The sequence below is a fragment of the Dromaius novaehollandiae genome, chromosome 1 (assembly GCF_036370855.1).
Source record: "Dromaius novaehollandiae isolate bDroNov1 chromosome 1, bDroNov1.hap1, whole genome shotgun sequence".
NCBI lineage: Eukaryota > Metazoa > Chordata > Aves > Casuariiformes > Dromaiidae > Dromaius > Dromaius novaehollandiae.
The window spans coordinates 3,465,089-3,491,751 of record NC_088098.1 but is presented as its reverse complement, the minus strand read 5'-3'; the positions used below and the strand labels follow the sequence as shown (position 1 = coordinate 3,491,751).

At 43.0% G+C, this 26,663-nt stretch overlaps 1 protein-coding gene across 2 annotated transcripts; it reads right to left on the bottom strand.

Annotated features, from left to right (window-relative positions):
- Nucleotides 1-26,663, bottom strand: PROSER2 (proline and serine rich 2). 2 transcript variants are annotated; one of them, XM_026119308.2, is made up of 4 exons: nt 26,484-26,663; nt 17,462-17,676; nt 5,592-5,844; nt 1-4,653 (listed from the first exon to the last, which is right to left on the bottom strand). In XM_026119308.2, the coding sequence occupies exons 2-4, from the start codon at nt 17,594-17,596 to the stop codon at nt 3,659-3,661; spliced, it is 1,383 nt and encodes a 460-aa protein (XP_025975093.2). In that variant the 5' UTR covers nt 17,597-17,676; nt 26,484-26,663; the 3' UTR covers nt 1-3,658. The 2 variants fall into 2 exon arrangements, with proteins under 2 accessions (XP_025975093.2, XP_025975094.2); XM_026119309.2 differs by lacking the exon at nt 26,484-26,663 and adding an exon at nt 23,582-23,717.

Sequence of the window (26,663 nt, the reverse complement as noted above, 5' to 3'; positions counted from 1 at the left end):
CAGAGTTTAGATGCTTTACTTCCACTGGAGGCATTAGTTACCTTTAGGGATCTGGGCAAAAGGAAGCCAGCAATTCTTGAAGAACTGTTCTTTTGCAGGACTTTTATTTTCTTTTTTAAAGCAGAAGTCAGTAATTTGGGCCCTAAGACATTCCCTACATGAAGTGGGACAACTGCAGGACCAGTTTAACTACCACCTCAGCTAGGTGGCAGTTCATTAAGAAACCTTTATGTCAGTATTCTAATTGGCAGCAGTAACTATAGTAATGCATGCCAGAGCCAACACTTAGTTATTTGGTCAGAAGGATCTTAGCAATCTTGATGTACAAGCATCCAAATGAAAAGGGAGAAACACAAGAAAAATGCACAAAAGCTAAGTAGCCCTCAGGGGAACTTTCTGTCCTGTTATGAGAAAGACTACCATCAGCATAGCCACACCAGCCTGGGCACACTCACGCGTGATAAAATACAACGTTCTTGCAGGCACAGAAACATGAGGAGCACTTACTATACTTTCATGCATGGAATATTCCTTTCAGAAAAGTCCTCTCACTGTTGCAAAACGCAGGGTGGAAGAGAAGGGGACTTTTGCTTATTTAACACATGGTTTCGGATGCTACCTCCCTCCTGCAAGGACAAGGTGGTCACGGTTCCTGAAGCCCCACAGGGAAGACACACATCTCTCAAAAAGAGTGTGAAATAATCCTTTTTTCTTTTTCCTCTGGGGCAGGATGGCTCATAGATCCACAGTTGCAAAGATAACAGCTATTAAATTGGTATTAGCTATTCAAAAATCGCATCTCTCCTCCCTTATCTAAGAAAGATGCATGCTACTGGTGATAAAGCATGAAATTTCACTTTCCATCAGCCATAGTTCCATTGGTTTTATCCCAGTTTAATTAGATGATTTATCAGATTTGTGCAAGACAGTGACCTCTAACACTGGGGGTGGGATGGAAATCACAGCAACATATACACACAAAATAAGATACACAAAATAGAGCTAAATTTATATATGTATATACATATAGGTTATTAGCAGCTAGACTTTTAACTTCATATAGTACATGGCTTTACTTACTACAGTTTCAGGCACAGTGAAGGTTTTACCAACAGGATGGTTGCTACTGTGAAGGGCCACAATGAATACCTGGCTCCAACTCCTCACTGGCAGAAATCGCTTTACCTAGCGAAGCTGAAACTCTCACTTCCCACAAGTGGGTGACACAGCCCTACACAAAGGATGAAAGAATACGATCCAGCTAATTCGGCATACCACAACTCTATACTTTAGCTATTGAACATCTAAATTTTTTTTAAATAGTGTTATGTTACACAGTTATTGAGTAGGGCTGAATTTCAGTGAAACTATTAGTGTCAGGGGTTTTTAGCATGGACTCTCAACTGTAAACAACTCACGAGAAGAGCTTGTTACTGGCAAGAAACAATTAGAGGTGAAGACTGCTTTGTACACACTTCATATTTATAATGTAAAATTATCTTGAACAGGATTTAAAAGCACAGGAAGCCATGAAACATTTAAACTTACTCTGAAGAGTGGCACCATACTATCCACACATGGGACTCCACTGCGGACAGCATGAAGCCCATGAATCCATGCAGCCATCACCTTCCTGGTTTGAGACTACAAACTCAGATCCTAGCAAGGCAAGTACATGCTTTCAGCACACAGCCTTCTCTGTTTTCTCTTCTCACCTTTGATTATCCATGCTTAAGTGCTCGGCCAGACTGAGGACCGGTCACATTTTTTAATTACCGACTGCTTTGTATGGTATGCCTGTCGCAATGAGGAACATGATCGCTTACCCTGCGAAAAGGCTGACAAGAAAAACTACATAACAGAACGGAGCCAGATACCATAACAATGCAATTAAAAATTTAAGCAGCAAGCAGACAATTAAAAAAATACTTTAACTTCTGAGGCAGGTTGACAATTACGGAAAGATTTTCCTTCACAACAGTTTCATTTACAAGTACAGCTCAGCAAGTTTGAAATACTTTATCACAGGAAATACAACGTTGTTTATCACAGTTATGTCAGAGCTCTTGTATGAAGGGTGTGTTGGTTTCTGTACCGCCACTCCCCTCCACTTTTCCAAGGCTTATTACTCAGCTACTGAGGGGGAAAAAAAAAAAAAAAAGAAAAAGAAAAAAGAGGGGGCTGCTTGAGGCCTTAGTGCAGAGAACAAGCAAGTTTTTTCCCTTTAGCAAAAAGTTTGAGGACTCTCAAACATGCAGGAGTAACAATGAGGGATTTAGAGGGCGTAGATTTTGGCATTTTGTTTTTAAAATGGCTATTTGTGAGGTTTGGGGATGAAAAAGAAGGGAAGGGACTTTTCTTCTGAAAGAGCAGCTTTGCCATATACAAAAATCATACCAGCTACCAGGTAAATATTCTTTTGGACCATCTTTAAAAGCACATCTATTGAATAAAGGCCAAATGTGCCAACTCGGACCATTCAGGAGCTATACGCTCTTACCTACTGATCTGTTCTGTAACTCCACTTAGCCTGCAAGAGTTTTGGCTAACTTCTGTCATGTATTGGCAGAGCAGAATCAAATAAGGCTGTCTCCAAACAGAGGATCGCTAGGGCTTTCAAGCTACAGGGAAGATCGTGAGACAGTTATCAGAAATAACAGAACTTAATCACAGCCATTTAGTGTAGTACAGCTATTGTTTGAAAAGTAACAGTCTCTTCCTGCAAACCCTCATGTAAAAGGTGAGCCTTTTGACATAAGGTTCCCACATTTGGTACAAAGTTAACTTGTTCCTATGGCTTCTCTGCTAGTAACATCATCACCGGTACAGAACAGTTGGGGTTACAGATTGTCAAGAGACTCTTTGGCTGTCAGTGCAAAAAGCGACGCACTGCGCATATCCTTCAGGCCTATCTGGTGCCTTTCACTGGACAAGCAGGTTGCTAGAGCATGACCACGAAGCAGGTGGCCAGGAGGAAAGGCAGACTTCAAGTGGCAGAATGATGCGGTGGCCAACTCCAAGCTTGGGCTGTTCTGTCAAAGAGAAGGTCAAAACGGAAACTGCCCTCTCTACAGTCTTCAGTCGAGTCGGGCACAGAGCAAGGAAAGGAAAGGTCCCACCACAACTAGGGAAGGAAGCAGAGCCGGATAATACAGACAAGACAAACAGTCACAGAAATTGGCCACACTGGTCAAAATTTTCAGTTTTGACGTATCTCGAGCTCCCGTGAACAGACATACACACGTGTGCAAGACAAACGGAGCTCTTGTTTTTGGCTTGAGAAAGGTAGAGCAAAAGGAAGATTCTCCATTCAATTTACTATGTACAACAATACTGCACTGTACACTTCATTAACAGGATGCCCTCTGCTATAGTCCAGCATTACTTAAATAAAATTCTTCATAGTCACAGAGAACAACAAATGCGTATCGCGGTAGCAAGGAGGGTTGAAACCCACCACTGTACATGACTGCACATGTGCCAGTTATGCTGGGTTAAACACTAGCTGTCATGCCACAGTATCTAGTACCTCCTTAGCTTGCCTGAAGCAGAGAACACCCCCTTCTTCCAGTTCATTTAATCCCAATCCTATTGGGATTCTTCTAGCACAAAGCCAAGCTATGAGTTGCCCCCCACTGCCGCAGCATTCCTGCGTGGATTATGCAGTCTCTTTCAGTAGTCCCAGTTTCCGAAGTGCCTCTCTCCTAGCTTCTTCCGTTGAGCCACGTCCAGAAAACCTTACCGTTATCCCTTGGGGTCGAAACCCTGAAGGGCGAGGCAGCGAACCTGACCTCCTCCTCATATCCAGGTTTAGATTAGGTTGCTTATGATCATTAAATCCTTTTGCTGTGTTCTGCTGAGTGACCTTGTTAGCAGCAAGAGCCACCTCTGGTTTGATTGTTACAGTTTTGCCCTGAGGAAGGAAAGGGCTGGGCTCGCTTCTTAAAATCTCATGGATGTTTTGATATCCATTGGGAACAACGTCTCCCTGTTTGGGCTGCACATCAAGCTGCTGAGTACCTGGGGCATGATCCACTTGGTCCTGAGCTGGCCTTACTTTCACTAGACCAAGTTTTGTCAGGGCCTCATATCGTGTCTGTTCAGAGGAGAGATCCCTTAAGGAAGAACTCCTGTTGCGTCCCAACAAATCATTTTTCTGCAGCTTTTCCTCCAGTTCAGCTGCCAGAAAGGCTCCTCCATTGATATTGGCCAGCACCTGAGCTCTCCGCTCCTGTACGTTAACTGCTGCCTTTGAGATAGTCTCGTTGAATTCTTTACCACTGACATTGGTTATGTTAATATTGCTTGGAAACCTGTGCAGTTTGGGTGCTGGCGGGGGAGGATACTTAGGAGGTGCAAGATAATCACCGTTGGGTACTGGGGTTTTCTTCCTTTCAGAATTCCCTTCTTTGAAGGCACCAGGCAAGCGCAGCCTGCTCTCCATCTGCTGCTCAGACATCTTTTGGGCCATAATGAGTGGAGTGGGGATGGAGCGAAGCAGCTTTGGGTGCTGCACTGGAGGCGGAGGAGGTGGAGGAGGAGGAAGCATCTCATGTGTTGGTGGTGGTGGCAGTGGTGCTACAGAGGGATGTGAGGGAAGGTCAGCAGGTACTGCTGGCTTAGGGCTATCAGTTCCCCAGGCAGCATCCAACACTTAAAAGAAAAAACAGAAATAATCCCATTAAGTTCCCATACAGAAGAGAACACAAGGCTTTCTTTCACTAGGATTAGCAACCACCAATACTCTCCTCCCCCAAACTTTCTACTGAAACTCAGCCCACACTGCCAGAAGAAACTATCTCAGCTACCAGCAATGTCATCTTGGAAGAGATGCTATAGTTCAAATTACCCAAGTATGCAATGTATTTGCTTTGTGTTTGTCCTCCTTTCGACTTTAATCCACAATTTGCATGTTGGCACCACTGTCTTTCAATGGCTTCTTCACCTATCACAGTTTTTCACATTCTTGTTTTTGATTACAACAGCCAGGAGATACTGCATTATGTAACAGAGTATGCTCTTACTGAAAAGTCCTCTCTCCAAAAGTGGAGAGAGCCAACTCTACAGTGAGGAGAAAAACATGCCACACACCCCTTTTCTTGTCACATAGACTTTTTCGGATAGGATCACATGCCTCTAACTCTCACACAAAGTATCACTACAAACAATTCACTATCTTAAAGTCCTTAGAGAAGATCTTAAGAGGTCTTTAAGAAAAAAGAAAAAACAGAGCATAAACACATAGATAAACACCAGTCTGCCTTGCTGTGATGACTCTGTCTAATACTGAGGTCTGTAACAACTTGTCACTGGGTAGAGGATAGAGATAGCAGCCCAGCAACTTAAACCGCATGCATGACCCCCACGTGAAAAACTATGCACAGTATACAGTAACAGAAAGCAATTCAGCAACTCCTCAATCCCAATGTTAAGTTAAATCACACTCCTTCAAGCTCCTAGTATGTAACAGAGTCATTCATAGTAGTAAGGCAGTAAAACAGGTACAGAATTTCTTTAGCTGGTTCTTAAGAGAACTGAAATATACAGGGCTAAGTCACACAGAAAGCCTCCCTTTCAAGAAGTGCCACTACCTGGTTCTGCATCTCTGGTAGGAGGGCCTTCATGGTCACTACTGTCAGGTGTAGACTGCACTAAGTCAATGATGTCTTCAGTTTCTGAATGACTGGAGACATTTTCTTCTGTTGACCTTGGAGACTGAGAGTGGATGCCACTGTCAGGTAGGACTGGTTCCTCCAAGTCATCATCTAAGGCATCTATGGTTTCTTCAAAGAACATGAGAACATCCTTCTCTTCATGAGTTAAGTATTTCAGACTCTCATCATCCTAGGGAGGGGGGGAGGAAGGAAAAAAAAAGCCATATAGATTAAAGCCTCAAGGGCAAGTACAGGTAAGTACACCTAGAACAAACACAGCATCCTCTTTACAAAAAGAAGAAGAGGAAGGATGCAACGGGCACCAATCACATCAGAAGCATCTCGTGCTTGCTGTTTCTCTCCCTCTCATAACAGACAATCAACCACTACAGTGCAACAGAAGCTGAAGAACAGTGATAAATATTTCATTCTTTAAAGTATCTAGTTGTAGTTCACCAGACAAGTGTCCATTTGAGCTGGACAGGACAAGTGGCTAAAAAGATCATAAAAGCAGATAAAAACCCAAGCCTGTGCCTTTACGCATGATGAGATGGCTTCTTCACACTCCGACTTGGAGTAAACTATTTCAGCTGCTGGGTGAGGTTCAGGGACAAGGTTTGGGAGCAGCACACTATAAGAAGGGTGTCTTCAGGACAGTCCAACAGATGGGTGGGTTCCCCTTCTCCTCTGGACCAAAGGGAGACTTTGCTGTTGGAGAGGCAGAGCTAGAGCCAAGATCTAACTCTACCACTACAAACTCAGAACTATCCAGAACTGCATGGTGGATTACAACAATGTAGTATTAAGGAGGGAGAGAGTTTATAAACCTTTTACCTTTAAGTTATGGAAAGAAAAAAATTACAATAAATATGAAGACGTATTCCCTAGCAGCAGAGTACCTTGGGTTATTTTCTCCAGCAGGAAACAATCCTATATAGTGCAGAAATGATAAATAACCACTTGGATCATGCCATCTTCATTTTCTATGAGTCATCACTCTTGATTAACTTGATTAACATAACATTGCTATGAGAGACTAGGCAGCAGTGTGCAAACTTCCCCCACCACCACGTACACCCTGGGAAACACTCGCTTTTCCAGAAGCTTGGAGATGACAAAGAATGATTAGGAAAGGCACTGCATTAAGACAATGGATACAGGAAAGACTTTTACCCAAGAGAGCTATGTAAGCTCCGGAATGCAGATAAGTATTGTTGAAAAGCAAGTGAGCTTTTCCCTTTTCTGGGCTGCATTTCTCTCCCACCATGCATATATTGGGAACTTTGCCATTGGTAAGTCAATAACAGGGTGCCTGCAAAGCAATAGAAGACAGAGTCCATTCTCATCTCTGCTTCTAGCTTCTCCAGGGATATAGTGTCATGCATGCAGGTAGCAAGGCTTTTCAATGGAAGATCAGGCATCAAGGGTAGCAAATACCTAAAGGTAGGCAGCGCAAATATTTAAGAGGTAAACACTTCCTTGCTAGGGCAGCACAACTTGCTTCAAACCCACTGTGCCTGTTCAAATCATCTTACATTAGAAGGAGAAAAAAAAACAAAACAAAAAAGTATGTGCAACTCTATCTATCTGTTAACTAAAACCCTAGCGCAAAGTCTTACCTCCATCTCCAGCACTAAAAATGGGAACAATGTCCCTCTGTAGAACAATAATGTCTATAGATTAAGAATTACGAAGTGCTTCATTGTACCAAGTGGCAATTAAGCACTTAAAACACTGTGGATGAGAAAGTAAATGCCTTTGGGCACTTAGCTGCCTTCACCCATGTGGTCAGCAGAACATATTCCCTGTAAATAAATGGACAAATTACAGATCTCACAGCCCTTCAGCCATTCTTAGTTCTCAGCCATCTCTGGACAGGTGCGCTTACACGTGGTTGCAATGAACCCTGCAGTCCTCAGTCACAGCTGGCACAGTTTTTTTTGATTAAACAGAAGACTGAGGTCTTTCAGGGAAATACAAACCTGGTTTCAGTAACAGCCTCATACTCCAGGTCTATTTCTAGAGATTCAGATTTATTGTCGCCAGGGTGAACATGGTTTGATGGCTGGGAGATACATACAGAGGTGTGGGTACTTGTAACTGAATCTTAACATCCAAAATGCACTGTCAGAGTAGGCAACCTACTCCAGCTTGAGGAGAACAGCTGCAAAACCTTTAAGCTGGATGCCATTAGAAATTGGTTATTTAAAGCACTAACTTCAAAGGCTGACATATTCCACAGCTCGCACGCACCACATGGCAGAGTTCAGTTTTCAAAGTCCAAGGAAAGTTTTACAGATGCACTTGAAAAAGTGAAAGACAAGCCTTCTTTTCTTTCCCTTAATGGATGTTGCAATCTCCTTCCTTCTCCACCCAAATACTCATACCGCTGCTATGCCTAGTAAGTGAGAGAATGGCAGGAAAAGAGCCTTTGTTAGGTAGGTCCTAACTTGAGGCCAGCAGGGCTCAAAAAAGCTTTTGCTGCGCCTGAGCTCACTGCAATAGTAAGACTTCCACACGCAAAAAAAAAGTGGGGGTAAGGGGTTTGTGGTGGCAGCAGATCCAGAGCGTAGTGCAGTTATTTAACAGCTCCCACACGACCTTAACGTCCTTTGGTCAAGAGCTGAGCAAAAGCAGCACGTGAACTGAAGCAAAGACGTCTGGAAGCCCTTCGTCCCCTTCGCTGCTGTGCTGCAAGACTGAGCACTTCCATTCCAGGTAGGATCTGGGGATGGACTCGCCAGCAGGCCTCAGCCAGGGTTACCACCCCTCATTGGTCTTGCCAAAATGAGCAGTTTCCCTTTCTGTGAAGGATCTGAAAGGAGTTACCAACCCTTTACAGTCATATCTGTGGGAAGTAGCATACCCAGGTTTGAAAGGCCAACCTTATCTCACCTAGCACTTTGTAGAGTACTTGCATGAAGGAAGAGATCGAGATGAACAATGCCACACTTCCTCAGCAAGAAAAGCAAGCAGCTCTCAAGAATGGGCAGTGCTACAGTAGGTCACTGCACTAAGATGCATGGCATCACACCCGGCTAGAAACTCCATCAGGAAAGGCATGTTTCAGTTGTGAGGATGGGAAATAAGTCCATTTTAGACACACAAGCACACTGAGGATAAACCTACCAATATTCAAGTTGGACAAACCAAAGGAGCACAGAGAAAAAGCAAGAACCGACAGTTATTTACAGCCACTGGTCTGAGAACAGTGGTGTATTATTAAAAGTCCCCTTCTGTTGTGGAATTTATAGTAGAAGCTTTCAGAAAGATGAGATGAACTTTATTATGCTAAGTGGCGCCAGTCATAACAAAGGTTACTGAGTTTATTTCTAATAACTTCATTTTCCACATAGTCCGCATACTGGAACAATTCACTTTCTTCCCGGGCTGGTTTTCCAGGCCTCTTTTCTACTTGAGGAGTCTGGGTTTCGAGAGGCTGAGAAGGATCTCCAGTTACTCGAGCTGTTCCCCTCACACTTTCCACCAACTCCCTACTCTTAACACACAAACACGCCTCCCATAAACCAAATTGCACACACTTAACACTACCCACTTTAAAAGCTAGTGTCATAACACAGCCTAAGTTTGAAACTTGAAAAGTGTGTCTCAGCTGAGGATTAAAAAGACTGCTTGGAGAGAAGAAATTTGGGACACAAACAGCTGAAATAGCTGAGTATGCTCAGTTGGCATTAATATTTTAGAGCTCTCTGCAAGCCAAATATTTCCTGCCCATGCCAAACAGGACAGAGTCTACTATGACGGAGTTTGTTATAAAGAGAAGAGAGCCTGTTTCATAGAAAAGATCCCTTTTCTACCAGTCCAAAAGAGTCACTGTCTATCAGAGGGCCACAGAAAACTTTAAAACACCAATTCTATTGCTCACACTGAGGTACCTTATGAAACTTGCCGTTTCTGCTGTACTTCAGTTCTCATCTAGTAGGGGCCAAGCTGCCTCTAATGCCTCTCTGGGGTGGGGGAGAAGCCAGGAGCTCCTGCAGCTGCCTTACGGTCACAATCAATTAATTTGAAGTTCATTTATACCTGAACTGTTTCTTAATGAAGCTGAGCTGGTTACATCTACCAGCCCTTGAAGAAAAGGGATAGAGCAGAATGAAAGATTGAGCACTAGAACCTGGAACAGCTCTTTCTGTGCATCCAAAAAAAATGTTGTATGCCACATCCAGACCCAGAATCCTAAGACTTGCACAGCTTGGACAGAAAACAGAAGACCAGGAAAAACCCAAGACACGTGTAGGGCTTAAAATCTGAAAACTGCTAAAGAACCAATGGTTACATTTCAATTAGCAAAATACCACCAGAACACTGGATTCAACTGATTCAATCATTTCAGAATGCCAAAGATTTACTAGGCACAGTGCCACAGGGAGAAGCAGGGAATGACTGGAGGCTTTGTAGAAGATGTGAAGGGAACAAACTGTTTCAATAGGTAGGATGAGACCGGTAGAGCAGCACTGAGACTCCAGCCTGCTAATAACACAGTGGAAAAAGAAAACCAAAAATAAACAAAAAAACTAGCGTGCAGGAACAGTATCAGGACAGGTACAAAAGCTTCAGCAAGCAAGGAAAAAAGAGAAGTACTTCTGATTATATTTATAGAAAAGGGAAACAGAATGGATTGTACAGCTGCAGTTGGAAGCAAGTGAATTAGAGATAAGGACAAGAACTACTGTACAGGGTCAGACCAGAAGTCCATTTAGCTCAGTATCCTGCCAACAGCCACCTGTAATGGATGCATGGGGTGGGGGGGGGGGAAAAGGGGAGAACACTGCTGTAAGAAGTGGATGGATTTATACTCCGGCCCCCATCCTCCCAGTTTCCAGCAACATATGGCTTAAGGACTTCCCAGTTGCATCCGCATCTGTGTATTTAACAGCCCCTAATGAGCTTTTCTAGCATGAATTCATCTTATTGTTTCAGCCAATTTAAACGGCCAGCATTCACGGTATTCTGTGGCAACGAGTTCCCTCATTTAATTGTGCGCTGTGTCCAAAAGTACTTCCTTTACAACCCACTGTCTGAGGATTTTGATAATATTTCATTTGGTAAAGAGGACTATAATATTGCACACTGTTTTCTTCAGTTTGTTAACATAATTGTACCCATAAGCTTCACAGTAGTTGTCAGTTATGACCTGTTGATTATACACTTTGCTGAAACAAAATGATCTAAAAACTTCAAGAATAAGCTATAATTAAAGCCATAAGGGACTGATTAAATTAATCCTAACATACTTAAAAAAAAAAAACAAGTTAAAGCAATCTGAGAGCTCTGTAAACTCTGAAGACATCTCTCTGGTTATCAAAGTCAGGCTAATCAGCTTGTAATTTCTTCTTCATTTTCCACTTTGTTTTGGTAAAGTACTGAGGAAAATTCGGAAGGACTTTCAGGCAAAAGCCACTAACATGACTTCCACAAAAATCAAGCCATTTCACAACAATCTAATTTCTACTGAGAGAGTTACTGACTTGGCTGATAGGTATAAGCACCAGGTGTAATAAACCTTGATTTGAAGCCTTTATGACATGGTCCCAAACTATATACTCACTGATGGATAAAGAAACTAAGTCTAGAGGATATTACTAGAAAAAGGCTGCATAACTTGGGGGAGGAGAGCTGGAAGTGAAGAAATTGTTATTTTTGAGGAGTTGCATGATATATCTAAAATTGGATAATGAAAAAAAAGTAGCCCTGAACAGATTTATCCCTTCTTCTGCATTATCTGATACGTCACCAACAGTGGTACAGAATTAGCTTAGTATCTGTTGATGCCCTTATGCTGGAAGATGCTGCTGCAAGAACTGAGTGGGACAGAATAAGATCTTTATGAGCCATACCAATGTGCTAGAAGTCCACATGATGAAATTCAATTGAAAAGCCATAAGCATGCAAATGCAGAGCAATGAACAGTTCTCCAAGTGGCAATATAAGGCAGAGGATCTGCAGGTCAGTTTAAGATCTGCTCTAAAAGGGGGTAATCAGTGCTGTTCAGGTATACGAACATCATTCTGGAATATATTAACTAGGGTGATGAAATAGCATCGCATCCTCAGTCAGAGCGCAGAGTTCAGATGCAGTCGCTGAACTTGGAAAGGAGGCAGACAAGCTGGACAGGGTCCAGGACAAGGCAAGAGCAGTGCTGAAAGTATAGCTTCACAGGAAGGTTGAAAGAATGGGGTATGTTACATCTAAAAATGGAGAAGAATGGGTGGTTGGCAGCCATAGCCCTGTATGTATTTTAGTGTGAATAAACTGACTACCAGAGAAGACTTGTTGTAACAAAACTATGTCCACTGGAGGGGAGACAAGTAGAGCTCTCCCTTGAATAAGGAAATCCCAGAGCACTGGGACGGCTGCTTTGGAAGTTCAGGAATGCTGATCAGGGAGGGCTAAAGACAGAGCTACCCACCTGCTGGAACAACCTAGTATCTGCTAGAACCTGCTTGGAAGCAAGAGTGATGCTATTTACAGTTCCTAAAAGTCGTTTGCACTCCATGAAACACAGAAGCAACATTCGCACCAGCCCATTTTATGGCAAGGTGTCGTTCCTTGCTGGAAGAGAGGCTCTTTACCCCAGTTCTGCAGCCAGGGCCCACAGCAAGTGCTCCTCAAGCTCGTTTCCCTCTTGACTTCTTGCCCTGCTGCTAGGAATAGTGACTCAGTTATTTTTCCAATGCCCACATCTTCAAAGTCATATTAATATCAATTTAAAGGGGATGAAGCATGGCTCTCTCCACGCCCTGTAATGAATGGCTGCCACCTGCCCCAAGGACAGCTGTATCCAGAGAAAGTAATCAAACAGTCAGAAAAATTCTTCTCATTTTTTGGGCATCTTTATTTGGCAAAGTATTTGGATATCGTGAAAGAGGTTGCAGTACAGTAAAGCTTGCAGGATATCAGTAGCAAGGCGGGGGGAACAAAAACAAAACAACAAACACACATGCATTTTATGAGAGGAGTCATTCTCAGGACTTTTCCTCCAATATACCTGAACTGTGACTCACCAGCACAAGATCTGGCATACTCAGCTGGGAAGGCAAAGGCACTGGGTCAACACACATACCAGCTGCCTTTTCCCAGCAATTCCTAAAACCACACTGAAATCACAGGACTTCTTTAAAGAGGCTGGGACAAAAATATAGCAAAGTGAACTTAAACAAAGTGTGTGTGGGGGGGAAGTCTGTTGCATTTAAATTATCTGCACTGATCCAAAAAGGATAAAGGTCATAGCAACTAATTTCTAGGCTCCAAGGGACACTGTAAAGGCAAAATGACCCCAAGTTAAATGGCTGAGTAGCGGGAAACAAGATACTGAGCCAGATCAAACCACTCAGACACTCTTCATATTTATTCAACCAACGTTCAAAGTGTTACCTGTACTAAAATACAGGTGGTAGAGACAATCCATTGCCAGTAACTGAGTATCATGTCTTGCTAGAGCTATAGAAGTACAGAGAAAGCTGGTTTGAAGCAATAACAAACAGAAGGAAATCGAAATATGAAAAGCCATCAGAAAAATGGAATACCGTATAACTGCTTGGTAATTTGGCTCATAATAAGAAAGCAAGCCCATTATAAGCAAGATACCTTCTCAGTCCCAAGCCTCTTCCAATCTCAGCCACATGATCAGTGACCTAAAGAAACAGTCAGTTGATCAAATCCTGGCAGTCAAGCCCATCCCAAAAGAGTGGTGACTAATAGCAGCATTAACTGAGCAGCTGTCTGAACAAAAAAAAGAAGTACAGCGTGGTCTGTTGACAGTAATAAGGAGCCCTCTAACACTCAATAAGGTATGTTCATGTAAGTAAGGTAAGGACTGCAATAGCAGACCCAAAGCACTGATAAAACTTCTTACTAACGCGGTTCTGAGTCAGCACAGCTCACCTGAGGTACACCCAGCACCTTCTGGTATGACTTCAGCAGGTGACACTATTGTCTTAGCATGTTATTCACACCTAGACACTGCAGCAGCTACTCACTGCTGAGGATAGATACACCGTACAATTACAGGAGTGAAGCAGTGAAAAAGAAGGCCTGGCTTTAAGAAGTCAGCCTGTGCTTATTTGGTCTATGGAACAAGACAAATGGCTCGAAAAAAAAAAGCTAAGGCCTAGTTTTATCTCCACATTGTGTGTCCTTAAATTGCTGCACATGCATTTCACTGCAAGTTAATTCTTACAGCAACGTAAGAGAGAATATCATTCAAGAATGGCTTTTAGAAGCCAGAATTCCCAAGCAGAATAGAGTCAGTTTGTCTACACTCCCACTCGGATAGTGCAACTGATTCCATGTATTGAGAAAGCACACTTCTCTCATGCCTTTGCCAAGGATATGTTTAGACACCAGCTTTATTAAAAAAGGCCAGGAGATGTGTACAAGTTCGTGTTCTCACAAATAAGAACTTTTACGGTCATAAGATAGGGTTTCTTCCCCCTTTTTTTTCCCCCCCCCCTAAGCGATGGCAGGAGACAAAACCATCAATGCAAGCATTCTTCCCATCTAAATGTAGGATCTTATGTGCGCTTGTCTTCAGCTACTGTGATAAGTTTAGCAGCATGAATGTAGACCTGAACATCTATCGTTTACATGGAAAAATTCTACTGCAAACAAGACAGGACAGACACTGGCAACTTGTTTGCAGTTCAAAAATATTTTGCTTTAAGGACAGCAATTGTTGTCAAAGATTAACTCAAAGCACCACCATGTAGAAGATGGAGATGAAACTGAGCAATCTGGCAGAATGAAACCAAACGAAACCAAACTGACAACAGCTGACTGGCAAAAGCCAGGCTGATTTAATTCTGTTGTTTTAAACTCACTTTGGCACATGGGAATTCAGAAGGTCTCCTAGTCATTCCTAAACTGATAACCAGTCCCACAGCACATAACATGAGCTTAGACATGCAGCAGGCAAAAACGGCCAACAGCCAAATCAGCTCCAAGCAGTCAGCGTGGGCTAGAGCCAGTCCAATTGTTTGTCTCTGTTATCACTTCCCTAGGTTTGTTTGAATTCCACAGAGATAATACAAAGGTTATATTTGGTGACTAATGTAGGTTGACACTTCGAGAAGCCTAAGAGCCCCTTTCTTGTAATCAAATCAGAAGAAAACCGCAGCAACATGGGCAAGCCATAAAAACCACTGCTGCACTTTTTCCCTTTGCAAGGCCATAACCAGAATTCAAAATAAACCCTGAATTTCCTTGTTGTGTCTCTAGTTGAATGGATCCACAAAAGTGATAAATGAAGAGACAGATAAGCCTGTAGCTGTTTCTGTTTTAGACCTAAGAAAAGTTTGGTGTGCCTGAAAAACTGTTCTGATTTACCTCCTTTCTTGCAATTGCTCTAATAAGAAAATGATTTGTCCATGCAAACTTACCTATCCCTTCCTATATCATTAGGACATCAGAACTCGTGTACCTTTTGGACCTTTATAACAAAGTCACTGAAGCAAGAAGTTAATGTCTCTTGGAACATGTTCCAGCGATCAGTTTTCTCTTCTCACCAATCCTCTGATCTGATCAGTGGACTGCAAAGATCCTGCTTTTAATAGTTACACAAGGATACATACATATATATATTTCTGTATAAATATTGAAAGAATACAACTCTTTATCCTGAGGATTTCTAAAGCCTGTTTCAGTGCTGAACAGACACAAGGTATCAGCCAGCAGAACAATACAGTTTTCTTAAGACTCAAATCTTTAGTGCCTCTCACTTATCCTTTTTGTGATCTGTTTACTCAACCACAACTGGCAGAACTTCTTTCGCATTCTGTTCATCGTAGACCTCCCCCTCAAACTCAAAGCTGAAATTACAGCTTTATTGAGAAGAGAATATCAGGAGTGGCATGTCTCTTTGTTGTAAACACAGGGAAAACAGGTTAAATACAGGCAATGGATTCCCTTTTCAAATCCAGTGAAGCCTAGGCGAGCAGGGCATTCCCTCCCCTCCTCAAGGAGTGAAAAGGAGTCCCCATTGCCCAATCTGTTACGCCACACACACTAGTCTTCTGCCTAATCAGCCATGCCACCCACTACACTGCTGGAGGAGTTTCTACTGATGTCATGGAAAGGGATCTATGGCACTAGAATTAATCGTTCCAGCACATGCTTCCCTTTCTGCATGCACAAAGGCATACAAGACACTGCAGGACTACAGACTGTGGGAACTGTTTCAGCTGATGCACAAGTCTGATGGCAACTGCCTGAACCCACAGGCAACTTTTACTCCTTCTATAAATTATTCCATTACAGATTAGGAAAGGTTTCTAATTCTAGCTGATGCATCATCACATGGATTATCATATGGCAAGACCCAGCTAGATGAAGGTAACCTGTGTCACTTCCTGACACAGGAGACTCAGTACGCAACTGCATACCACCTAGTTATTTGGTACTGATTTTTTGGATGGCCAGTCTAACACCTGCTACCACAGCTAAGAATAAAACCCTTTGGGAACATGACTGGCTACTAGCTTGAGATACTGGAAGACTGGAGTCACTCTACTGCATAAAATTAACTTGTAATTCTTTATTAAAGAAGGGCAACTCCCACTGTAATTTATTACAGGGAAACTGATTGAATTTTAAACAGCATACTGTTAATACCCAAGTCAAAAATGGTATAGTTGGCTCTTCCCTCCACTCCCAACCCTTCTTGACTTGTTTCTAGGGCAGATCAGAAACAGCTAAGGGACTAAATTTAGTAATATTTTTGTTTTAACTAGCAATACAAACAGAAGGATGCAGCAAAATATTAATTAAGTTGCAATATTTTTATTAGAAGCAGCCAAGAAGGAACATCCTAAGAATTACCTCCAGTCACCAAAAAGTTTGAGAAGAAACATGAAACACTAAGCATTTCTCAGTTAGACAGATAAATATAAGTATCAACTTGTCTACTTATTTTCAGCACTTACGCTTTTGTAGCAACAAGCTACTTTACTAAAAGGAAGCCAAGAGGAACAGCAGAGGGAAAAATATGAAAACAATCTAATTCAATGCTTTATGCAAGACAGATTTAGGTTCCCACTTAGGAAAAGCATGTTAACTGCAGTGCCCTTTCCTCAGTTAAAAACGGATGCTTTCCAAATGGCCGTGATAATCAAAAAATGTGCAAGAAACCATACTTGCTATCTAGGCTTGGTCTGTCACAGAGCAAAACAGTACTGCCGAGTTCATTGCCTGAATCATCCTGCTAATTTGAAAAACGCAGAAGTGCATCCTACTCCCTCAATTACTCACATACTATTTAAATGGCCACACACATACTCACTGATGTGAAGACAGCTTTGTTTATGGTGATGTATTTGTTACTCACCTAATTATACGAAAGTGGAATAAGCTGAGACCTTTGTTCAGAAATGTCAACAAAAAGCTTAAGCAAGAAACAGCACAAAGAACCAAGCATTACTCTCAGATCCTTTTACAAGCTACTGATGCAAGTGCGGGCAGAGTTGCTCACTGAACTCCACAGCACGTACTGGCAGTGGCACTGAGCTGCCTGGTGCAACACGTGCGCCTAAGCACCATGCCCCGCTCTTTGGGAAGCAATGGCCAGATAAAGGCGCTCTCCAGGCTACAGACAATCAGACCAGATTGACGAGACTTTGTACCAGATCACAGCAGTTATTTCTGGCCTTCCGGTGTATTAGCAACCAAGGTGTCAACCAACCATTCAAGACTAGAATTGGCAAAGATGAACATTTAAGAAAAAAAATACTGTGACGCAAACCAAGCTACTGATGTAGTTGTATCATTAAGCATAAGGCTCATTAAACACTTACCAAGGGAACATTTCTGCACCTAGCTTGGGTGCTGCGATTCTCCACGTTGTCACTCCTCTCCACGCTCCCAAGCACATGATTTGGAGAGATTTCGGATGCCATTTCAGAGAAGTCTGACAGGAGATTTCTAGGCATCACACCCTCTGACTTTCTGATCTCGACGCAGTGCAGAATGTCACCAGCGTGTTACGTAGGGCTGTAAGCTGTATTCATTCCTGAAAGCAGAGAACAGTGTGTTATATTTAAATTCATTCTTTAAAATACTTAAGCGGGAGGGGGAAAATAAGCAGTAAAAGAAGAGATCCTAAGCAAGGCAATAAAAGGCATATGCTCAGTGGTCTAGTACCTATGGGCATCTTAAAAAAAAAAAAAAAGCAAAAGCTTATTCTGAAAGGTGACTTGATAAAATCTGGTATAACAGGGCTCTGCATCCCACCTTACATGCCTCCAAAGCAGGTATCTCCATTTACAAGCATGGACCCTACATACACACCTGCCCTACAGATTCAGTTTGGGTTTTCTGTTATGATATATCATTAACAGAAATAAGATTCCACAGGTTGAAAAACCAACTGACTCTGCTTCAACACCTTCACCTTTTATGAGCTTTTAGGCAAGAATTCTATTTACCAGACCACATAAGGGAAACAAGCTAAGTCATTTCCCAGCACGGTTGAAGTTAACTCATTTGTTGGTCAAGTGGTTTTATGCTGACTACTTCTGGTGAACAGATCCATGAACAGAATGCAGTGACATTTTTACACCACCACATTACATGGCAAAATTGCATTTTAAAAGTTTATAGAGCTTTTATTTCACTCAAGCATGGAAAAAACAGCACTTGCACATTTGGAAGAGGCTTAGGGGAACAGACATATGCACCAGCATTTACTGGGGGCAGAAGCCACCGGTTTTTTAAAGACGTCCTAATGTTCAGTTTTGTAACACCTCTGATTTGTTATAATCTCCCAAAACACACTGGCAGAATTTTTTCCTTCATTCTCAAATTACCACAAAGACAAAAAACATCTTTCTGCAGTAACAGCGCAAGCTGGGGGAGGGAAGGAAAGGGGAACCTCGTCTCGCTCCAACACATGAAGACATCCTTTGCAACATGAGCATATCACAGAGTGAAATGCCTTGCTCTCTAACAGCCCTTCTTTCCAACCACCCTGCATAGGAAACAGCAGTGACACATTCCTCAAAACAGTCAGTTCTGAGGTACCACGTTATACGCAACAAGCTGGCAACTGGATACCATTACCCTGACCCTGTAAGAATGAAATGAGATGGTCCTGCTTCCCAAGTCCTTCTCCTTTTATTATGGTTTGAGAGGTGACATGAGAAGCAAAGTCAAGTCTGCATTTCCAATTCAATTTGATTATTTCTCCTTCCTCCCTAGCCCTGTCAGCTCAGGGCTGGGAAACCAGAGCCTCCCGGTAAGCTGATCGGTGTTTCATAGCAAGGAGATAACATCTACCAATACGGAGCAACAATTCCACCCTGCTGATCGCTCCCTCCCCGGAGAGGGCTATGACATTACCAGAGGTACCTACGAGCACTCCCTCATCTACGCCAACATGTGTCTTGCAGGAAGACTCCCACACAGCGTAGCTAGGCAGGAGTCCCGCCAGTCCTATGAGCACAACCCAAGTAAACAGAGCAGTGGATTTCCACAACAAAAGGATCTGATAGCCCTTTGTACGAACATTAAGTCTAACAATTAAGATTTCAGCTTGCTTTCACATGGGAAAGAACATCCTTCCTTTCTTCTATTAATAACCTTAGCTATAAATAATTACAATATATCCTCAGGACAATGGTCTTTTTGTGATGCCGCAGAGGTAGAAACATGCTCGCAGCCATGGCGCTCAATCGCACAAGAGAGGCATACACCAGAGCACTGCTGCAGCTGCTACAGCTCTGGTTGCTGCATACCTAGGCTCAAACCAAAAAGCTACGCTACAGGAAACTAAACTAGAGAAAAAGCCACCTGAGCCTAAAACCACAGCAGTGGCTCCATCTCCAACACCAAATGCTGGGGCCCAGAATGGCAGTCCATAAATGAAAGCAACAATTTTAGAAGACAACACTATTGGTGAAAATCGTGGCCCCTCTTAAGTTCACAGAAGACACCCGCTGACTTTGGATTTCTTCCCATGTCTTTACAGGTGATGTATATAGATGGAGAAGAGTATCTTTCCTGGGAGGAGCCAGCAAAAAGTGAGTATTCTGACAATTCCTAGTGAGTCATTCCTATGACATTTGACATAAGGTGGGTATTATTTCTCATTGGGGCTTTTAAGAAGCTGCCTTAATTTTCCTCCAGGAGTCCCAGTACAAGTTGAACATGCCATGTTTGTTCTGTCCCTCAATGATGCATTATAGACAATGACTAGATTTCCAGAATCATACTCAACAGCTCTTCACAAGCATTTTATACACTATCACAAGCCTTTTATAAAAGGTCGTAATAGCTTACTGCGCCTAGACCACACCTAGACCACTGCAGATATCAGGGCCAAGACCCCAATTTAAAGACTAACCTAATGAAGACTTTAGTCCAAGTTACCAAGAAACTAACCAGCAGGCCAAGACTTTGTGGGACGAGAAAGTATTTAAGGGTACCATTCTGCTTTTTCCAAACAGCAAAACCTTGGCAGAACCAGTCCGAGCCTCACAGTGGGCTATCTGTGTACGGGACAGTGGGAATACCCAGATTCAGCAGTGATAAACACTAAAGCCAGAAGCTCTAAACAACAATAAATTACTTTGCTTCCAGCAAGTTCCTGTCATTCATCCTGGACTTTAGGCTCAGATGTTTCATAAAGCTCCCGAACAATGAATGAACCCAGTGACCGCAGCCGGGTAGGAGCCTCCCACACAAGAGCAAGCAGCAGACGCTATGGTGATGGTCCTGCCTCAGTGGTGTAGCTGCTGCTTCTTTAGAGGTTTTACTTGCTTCACAAAAAGCTTGGGAGCAGTGCAATAGACTGGGCCTGCAGACAGGGAAAAACAAAACAAGCACACCTTTCACACCATTTTTAACACTTTAAGAAAACGCATCAGTAAGACTATATCCTATATATATTAATATATTATTTCTTGTCCCCTTTGCTATGGTTTTTATGCTTTAAGGGAGAAGCTATTCCTACATATTTGTACAACACCTAGCACCAGCAACAGTTGTTTTGACACTGCCCAGCACTGCGCAATACATACAGCATGTTTTACAGACAAATTCCCTTCCCAACCATGGACAACGCAGAAGTCCCCTCACCTGTTTTAAGTCCCCTCTATTAGGGAAGTGAAAGACTGTTGATTTAGGCTAGAAGTAGCCCAGAATCTAACCAACTTCAAAAAGACCCCACAGTACGTTTCTGTGGGATTGCCTCGGCAACCAGTGAGGGTTCGAAAATAAGGCAGCCATCCTCAGAGAGGGAGAACAGCAGGACAACAGGCAGCTGCTCCTCCTGACCTTCAGAGATGCATTAAAAATGGAAGCTGTTCACCACAGGACCTGTTCCTGGCCTATTCAACACATTATAGAAATAGTATTACTAAAGCGTGCTGCCTGTACCATTAGGAATTAAAAAACAGACCATGATACAAGAGCGCAGAAGTTTTACAGGAATGTAATATTCAGCAAGACCCCAAATCATAGCATAAAACCCATCCTAGGGCAGCTGTGGTTCTACTGGTGCAAGTGATCACTTCCCAGGCATGCCAGAGCTAGCCTTCACGGGAGATTTAAAACACTGTCATTCACAAGTTATGAACATTACTCACAGGCTAGGTAGAGGAAATCGAAATGTTCTGAAGTTAATGCTGAATTTGACCTCCAAGAATTGAAGTTTACTTTGACAAAGGTAGGTAATTCAGAGAGACTGCATGAAGTTGCTACAAGGTCTTTTGTACAAAGTTTTTCTTAATAGTTCTTCTGACTAAGATTGGTAAAATTGACCTTCAGTGGAGAAACGTTTAGAGGGGACTGGGATTTCTGAATTAGGAGGAGGAAAGTGAAAAAACTGTTCATTAATAATCCTGCTTGAGGACTAGCTTAACAGGCAAAAGATCAATTCCATAAAAAAAAAAAAAAAACAAACAAAAAAAAACCATTCAAAGGCCAGAAGTCAACCATTATATAAGCCAGGAGCCAAAAGCCAGCAAACATACAGCATCACCCCATTTACAGCACAACATACTGGATATGGTCTACAATTTTTAGAGAATTATCATGCATCCAGAAGGGCACAATATTAATCTTCTTCTCTCTCCATCATACACACAATCACCAGAACAATCTTTGCAAGGAAGTTTCTTAAACTAGTTTTCCTAAGTGTATATTTTATTCTGAACCCATCATGCACACTTTTTACTGTTTAAAAACAGCCATTTCTCAGCAATACAACTCAAACGGAAGAACTGGCCAGCTGACTTCAAGGTTTGTCTCATGTCAGCAGTACACACACATGCTAACGAGCAGGCTTAGCTCTAGGCACACTCTCAGTCTTCTTGTAGCGGTACCTGAATTTGGAGAGTTAAGCATGTTAGAAAACATCTGAAAGGCCTCAGAGGTCATTCAAAACCTTACTGCATGATAGGTTTCATAAGAATGATGGTACGGGGCAGATCAGAGACCTGTATCACTACTAGCAGGGATTGCTTAGGAAAGAGCAGCTAAAGCAAAGCAAGCTGAAACCAAGAATAATCCATTCGGCATCCTGCAAGTTGTGGTCAGGGGCTTCCTAAAACAGGGCAGGTATCTTTGTATCTAATAACCTAAAACCCTAAAAATCAAACAGTAAATTCATAAGCTTTTCTCAGGTCAACCTGCAGTAGTACTGTATCTCAGTGCACTTTGCCCAGCCCATTTTAGAACATACTAACTGCTTTGCTTAATCCCATATTTTTCTCTACAAAAAAGCAAAGGAACAATTGACAAGGCTCAATGTTTATGAACTGGGGTCAGCCAAAACTGGCCAATGCAGTTAAATTCTGACCGTTCTCCATATCATAAGCGGAGATGCCTACCATCCTACCAAAATGCATTAGCAGGTAAGGAATGCGCATCCTGTTAATGGGCACATGAAACCTCTGGCTGTCCGGAACAAAGTTATGGTCACTTAACATCCAGTAACCAGGAAAACTTCCTGCTCTTGTTTAGAGAGTGACTGTTACCATAGTACATTCAGCCAAGTAGAAAGACAGCATGGTCCTCAGAGCCAGGCATGCAGTATTCCTGTATACACTTAGATATCAATCCTGACTTGAGATTTTCAGAGTGGATGTTGAGTTTGTTTGAACATTTAGCAAAGGAGAAACTCTGGGCACTCCCACGGCAGCAACGGACATGCAAACTGCAACCTAAATAATAAGGGTGCTAACAAACACACGGGCTCCCAGAATGTCAGGGACTTTAGTGCAAGCATCCCCAATATTTGCTTTTAAACCTTCTGATTTCTGGGTTTTTATAGTGCATTTGTGACAATTTTCCAAGTTTTTCCTCCACAGACTTGAGAGCTCCAAAATCCGTTAGTTTTAAAATTAAAAACAAAGATTCTCTCAGTCTTAAGAAACACACTGAATGTCATTCATGCAGCTTTCACTAGAACATGCAAAAGCTGCCAACAGTAGAATAATTAATCCTTCATACATAAGTTTTTAAAAGAACTAGATGGATAAGGCACCAATTGAGCAAAACTTAAATCCAACTGACTTTACTAGGATATTTCATCACATGCTTAAATGGTTTGATGAAACAAGATCTTAAGTTAAATGTAGCAACCCACTTAGAAAGAAAGGAAACAATCACAAACCAACATTTTCATCACCTCCTTTAAGTAATAATTCAATTGTTATACTGAATATTCCAAATCATGCACTGCTTAAAACCAAAGCTTAAGGTCGCATCTTTGACCAAACTAATCCAAGCCTCAAGACAGCAAAATGAGGGCTCAATATCATGCTCCATTCTTAAGTGCTCTTTCTGGATTTTCAAGAACAGCCTTTTTAGTTTTTGAGACACTATACTTTTGAAACTTTGTTACCTTACCTACCAAAGATGACTACACCAAGGCAAGACAAGAAACCTTTTGCAAAAGTCTAAATAATGATTACCTCCTCATTCTCTCTCCGGTGCTTGGGAAATGCTGCTTCTTTTAAAAGAGACACTGGAACCCCAATACAGGTTTCTGTCCTAACCTTACAGGATTTGAGGACACTCAGCACATTGCTCCAGCCTCAAGAGAGGATTTATCTGGAGGAAAAAGAAAAAATGTAAGAAAACTGTGGCCCCAATTCACTGCATCAGCAGTAGCTTCAGCTAAATTCTGCTGCATAAACCCAAGAAGGTCGCTGGCAAAGGCTCGCACATAAAACAGTGGGCTGAACCACACAGAAAGATCCTGAAGTGCTCTCATTTCCCATGCATTTACAGTAATAGAGCCCCTCCCTGCTCCAGCTAAAAATAAAACTATATCCAGTGACAAGTAGTTACTTTTCTTTAGATTAATGTCTTAGACAAGGATAATAAGGCTCTCACTCATAGTCTATGGTTGAGATTTGATGACCAGTATCTACTTAAAAGGAAAACTATATACGATCTGTCTAATCCAACATTATACGAGGCTTTAAACACACCCAGGAGATGGCTGAGGTCTCCTTTGACTTCAGACATGCTTATGGAAATTTCAATAAGGAAAGGGTCCAATTCTTCCAAGTTACTTGTTTTAGCACCACCCTGATGTTAACCAGGGGAGATTTATCCCTAACAACCAATGCTTCGGAAACATGAAGTGTACATCAACGATTTCAGGCACAGTCTTCTCTGTAATTAGCCAACTGCTGTCTCGTTACAGTGGCATTGTTGGGGTTTAGGATTTCATTATGTAACTCTAATGGCACAGTCATAGCAAAGGTGAAGCAAATCCTGTTTTACGAAGTATTTAAGGCGGCAAGATAATTTTCAGCCCCAGTGCTTCTGTGTCAGTCTCACGGCTGGATTTAGGTAGCTTTCCTGCATTTCTGCTGGTAAGTGCTGTGATGGAACAGGGAGGAGGGCAGATGACAGCTGAAGCACAAAGCAGAGAGGTTTGCCTCAAAAAGGAGCTCCTTTAATGCTCCTTTCCTTCCTACACCATAACATAGAGGTCTGTCAGCCCAAGGCAGAGCTGAAAAGAGCACTGGCAAAACAAACCAGCAACTTCTTGCTCTCTTATTAGTATAGGGATAATCAATACATACCTAATTGAGAGGGATATCTTGAAGCAGCTAGTTACATTGGAAATCAGAATCCCCCTCCTTTTAAAAAAAAAAATTTTAAAAAAGGGACTTGACAACAGTATTTGGCAGTCCATCCCTGTCTGGCTCCAAAAAGCCACATTCACAGCCTCCTTTATTCCCATGCTCTGGTATTTTAGAAGATCAGTCAGCCTGAGACCTTGTCAACAGCTAAGGAGTTAAGTCGTTTCAGGTACCGTACCCAACCAGCAAGCCCCTCTGCCAACACTCCTGGTTAATATTTCTCTCAGAGGCATGCACACAAACAAGAAAAAACAGCTACGACTTACAGGAAGAGAACAGTTTTACTATTCACGGAGTAGAGAGGTATAACGCAGAATTACCCTGTTCCTGCCCAATTTCAGCCATTATTTGTACTTCTGCTCAGGAAAACTTGATTGTTACTCATTCACTCAGTTTTTACAGAACTGAAACAAACCCTCGATGAAGAGGACACAGCTGGAAAAAATCTACTCCTTTTCCAAGCAATAATTAGCATCTTAGCTTCTTTGAGTTACAAGTGATCGGCCATTTACTGTTTAATCGCTAGCTCCCCCCCTGTAGAGCAGTAATTATTGCAAAGGCAGGAAAAAAAACCCAGTAACTAGCCTATGCAGAGGTAACTGTTTCTGTACAGTGAAGCCCATCAGCAATTATGCATTAGTCAAGAACCTCCAAACAGTCTTAAAATAACACCTTTGATGAGCCTAAGCCAGAAACTGCAAAAGCTGGTAAGACTCAGACTTATGCTTTAGTAAAAAGGCTTGGAAATAAGTCATTCCTTCTGCTCCCTTCATTGTAAAAACAAGGGGAAAGGAGAAACATGCTGCTTGTATTTTTGAGGCATTGTTGTAGAGCTTCAGATTCCTTGTAAAAATTAAAGGAATGGGACAAAGCCCCCCACATTTCTTGCCCGTTTTGTGTTTGCTGAAGCAGGGACCATCTCTCGCTACCCCCTCGCACAGGACCCAACACAACAGAGCTCTATTTCCAACTACGTCCTCCTGGTGCAACGCTAAAACAAAAAAGCCATTAAGAAAACATGCCCTTAAGAACCTGGATTACTGAAAATCCAGATAATGTTTTTAAGGCTCTTGTTGCTCTTACATGTCCCCGGCCTGCCCCGAACGGGCTTTCTCCACCAGGATCTCACGGAGCAGCAGCCGCCTCGCACCGACCGTCTCCGGAGCGAAAGGGCACCTGCGGCAGGGCAGGCACGAGATGCTGGGCGCGAGGCTCTGCCCCTGTCTGAGCCAATTAAACCAGGAAAATTAAACCGTGCGGGATCAGGAACGATGAGAGGAGCCGGGCAGCTCCTTCCCGGCGCCCTCGGTGAGTCTCTAACCAACGCGGCCAAATTTAATAACGCGCTGGTACGAGACCTTCTCCAAACTTTCCTTCCCTCCCAGTTTTTTCTCTTTTTTTTGGAAGTTGCCAGCTATTGCGCTCAGTAGCGAGTTGTTTTTAGGCAGCATGCGGAGGGATGGGAGAAAAAAAGAAGGAAAAAAAGGAAAACCACCCCGGTCTTAGCTCAGCAGTGAGGAAAAAAACTAAAACTTCCCGCAGACCCTGCTCCTGCCTCCCCTCCCTCGCAGGCGGCACCGAGCCGAGCCGGTTCCCGCAGGCCCGGCGCGGGGCCGCGGCGCAGCGCCGAGCCCCACCGCGCCCAGCAGCGAGCGAGCGAGCGGCCGCAGCTCGGCTCGGCTCGGCCCCCGCAGCCCCCCAGGGCCGCCGCACTCACCGGCCGCAGGAGGGAGGAATCCGCGCCCGGAGCCCCGGCGCCGTCCCGCAGAAGGCAGCCGCGAGCAGGTGCGGCGCGCGCTGCCTCAGGCCGGGCGCGGTGCCGGCCGCCGGCTCATGCGCACTGCGCCCGCCGCCACCCGGGGCGGGCGGTTAAAGCGACAGGCGGCGCGGCGCGACG

Excerpts from the sequence above, each read along its gene's own strand:
- PROSER2 (XM_026119308.2), bottom strand. The coding sequence starts at position 17,596 with ATGCCTAGAAATCTCCTGTCAGACTTCTCTGAAATGGCATCCGAAATC. Across the intron at positions 5,845-17,461 it reads GGTGCAGAAATGTTCCCTTG|GATGATGAGAGTCTGAAATA; the intron begins GTAAGTGTTTAA and ends CCCCCTCCCTAG. Across the intron at positions 4,654-5,591 it reads TACCAGAGATGCAGAACCAG|TGTTGGATGCTGCCTGGGGA; the intron begins GTAGTGGCACTT and ends TTTTCTTTTAAG.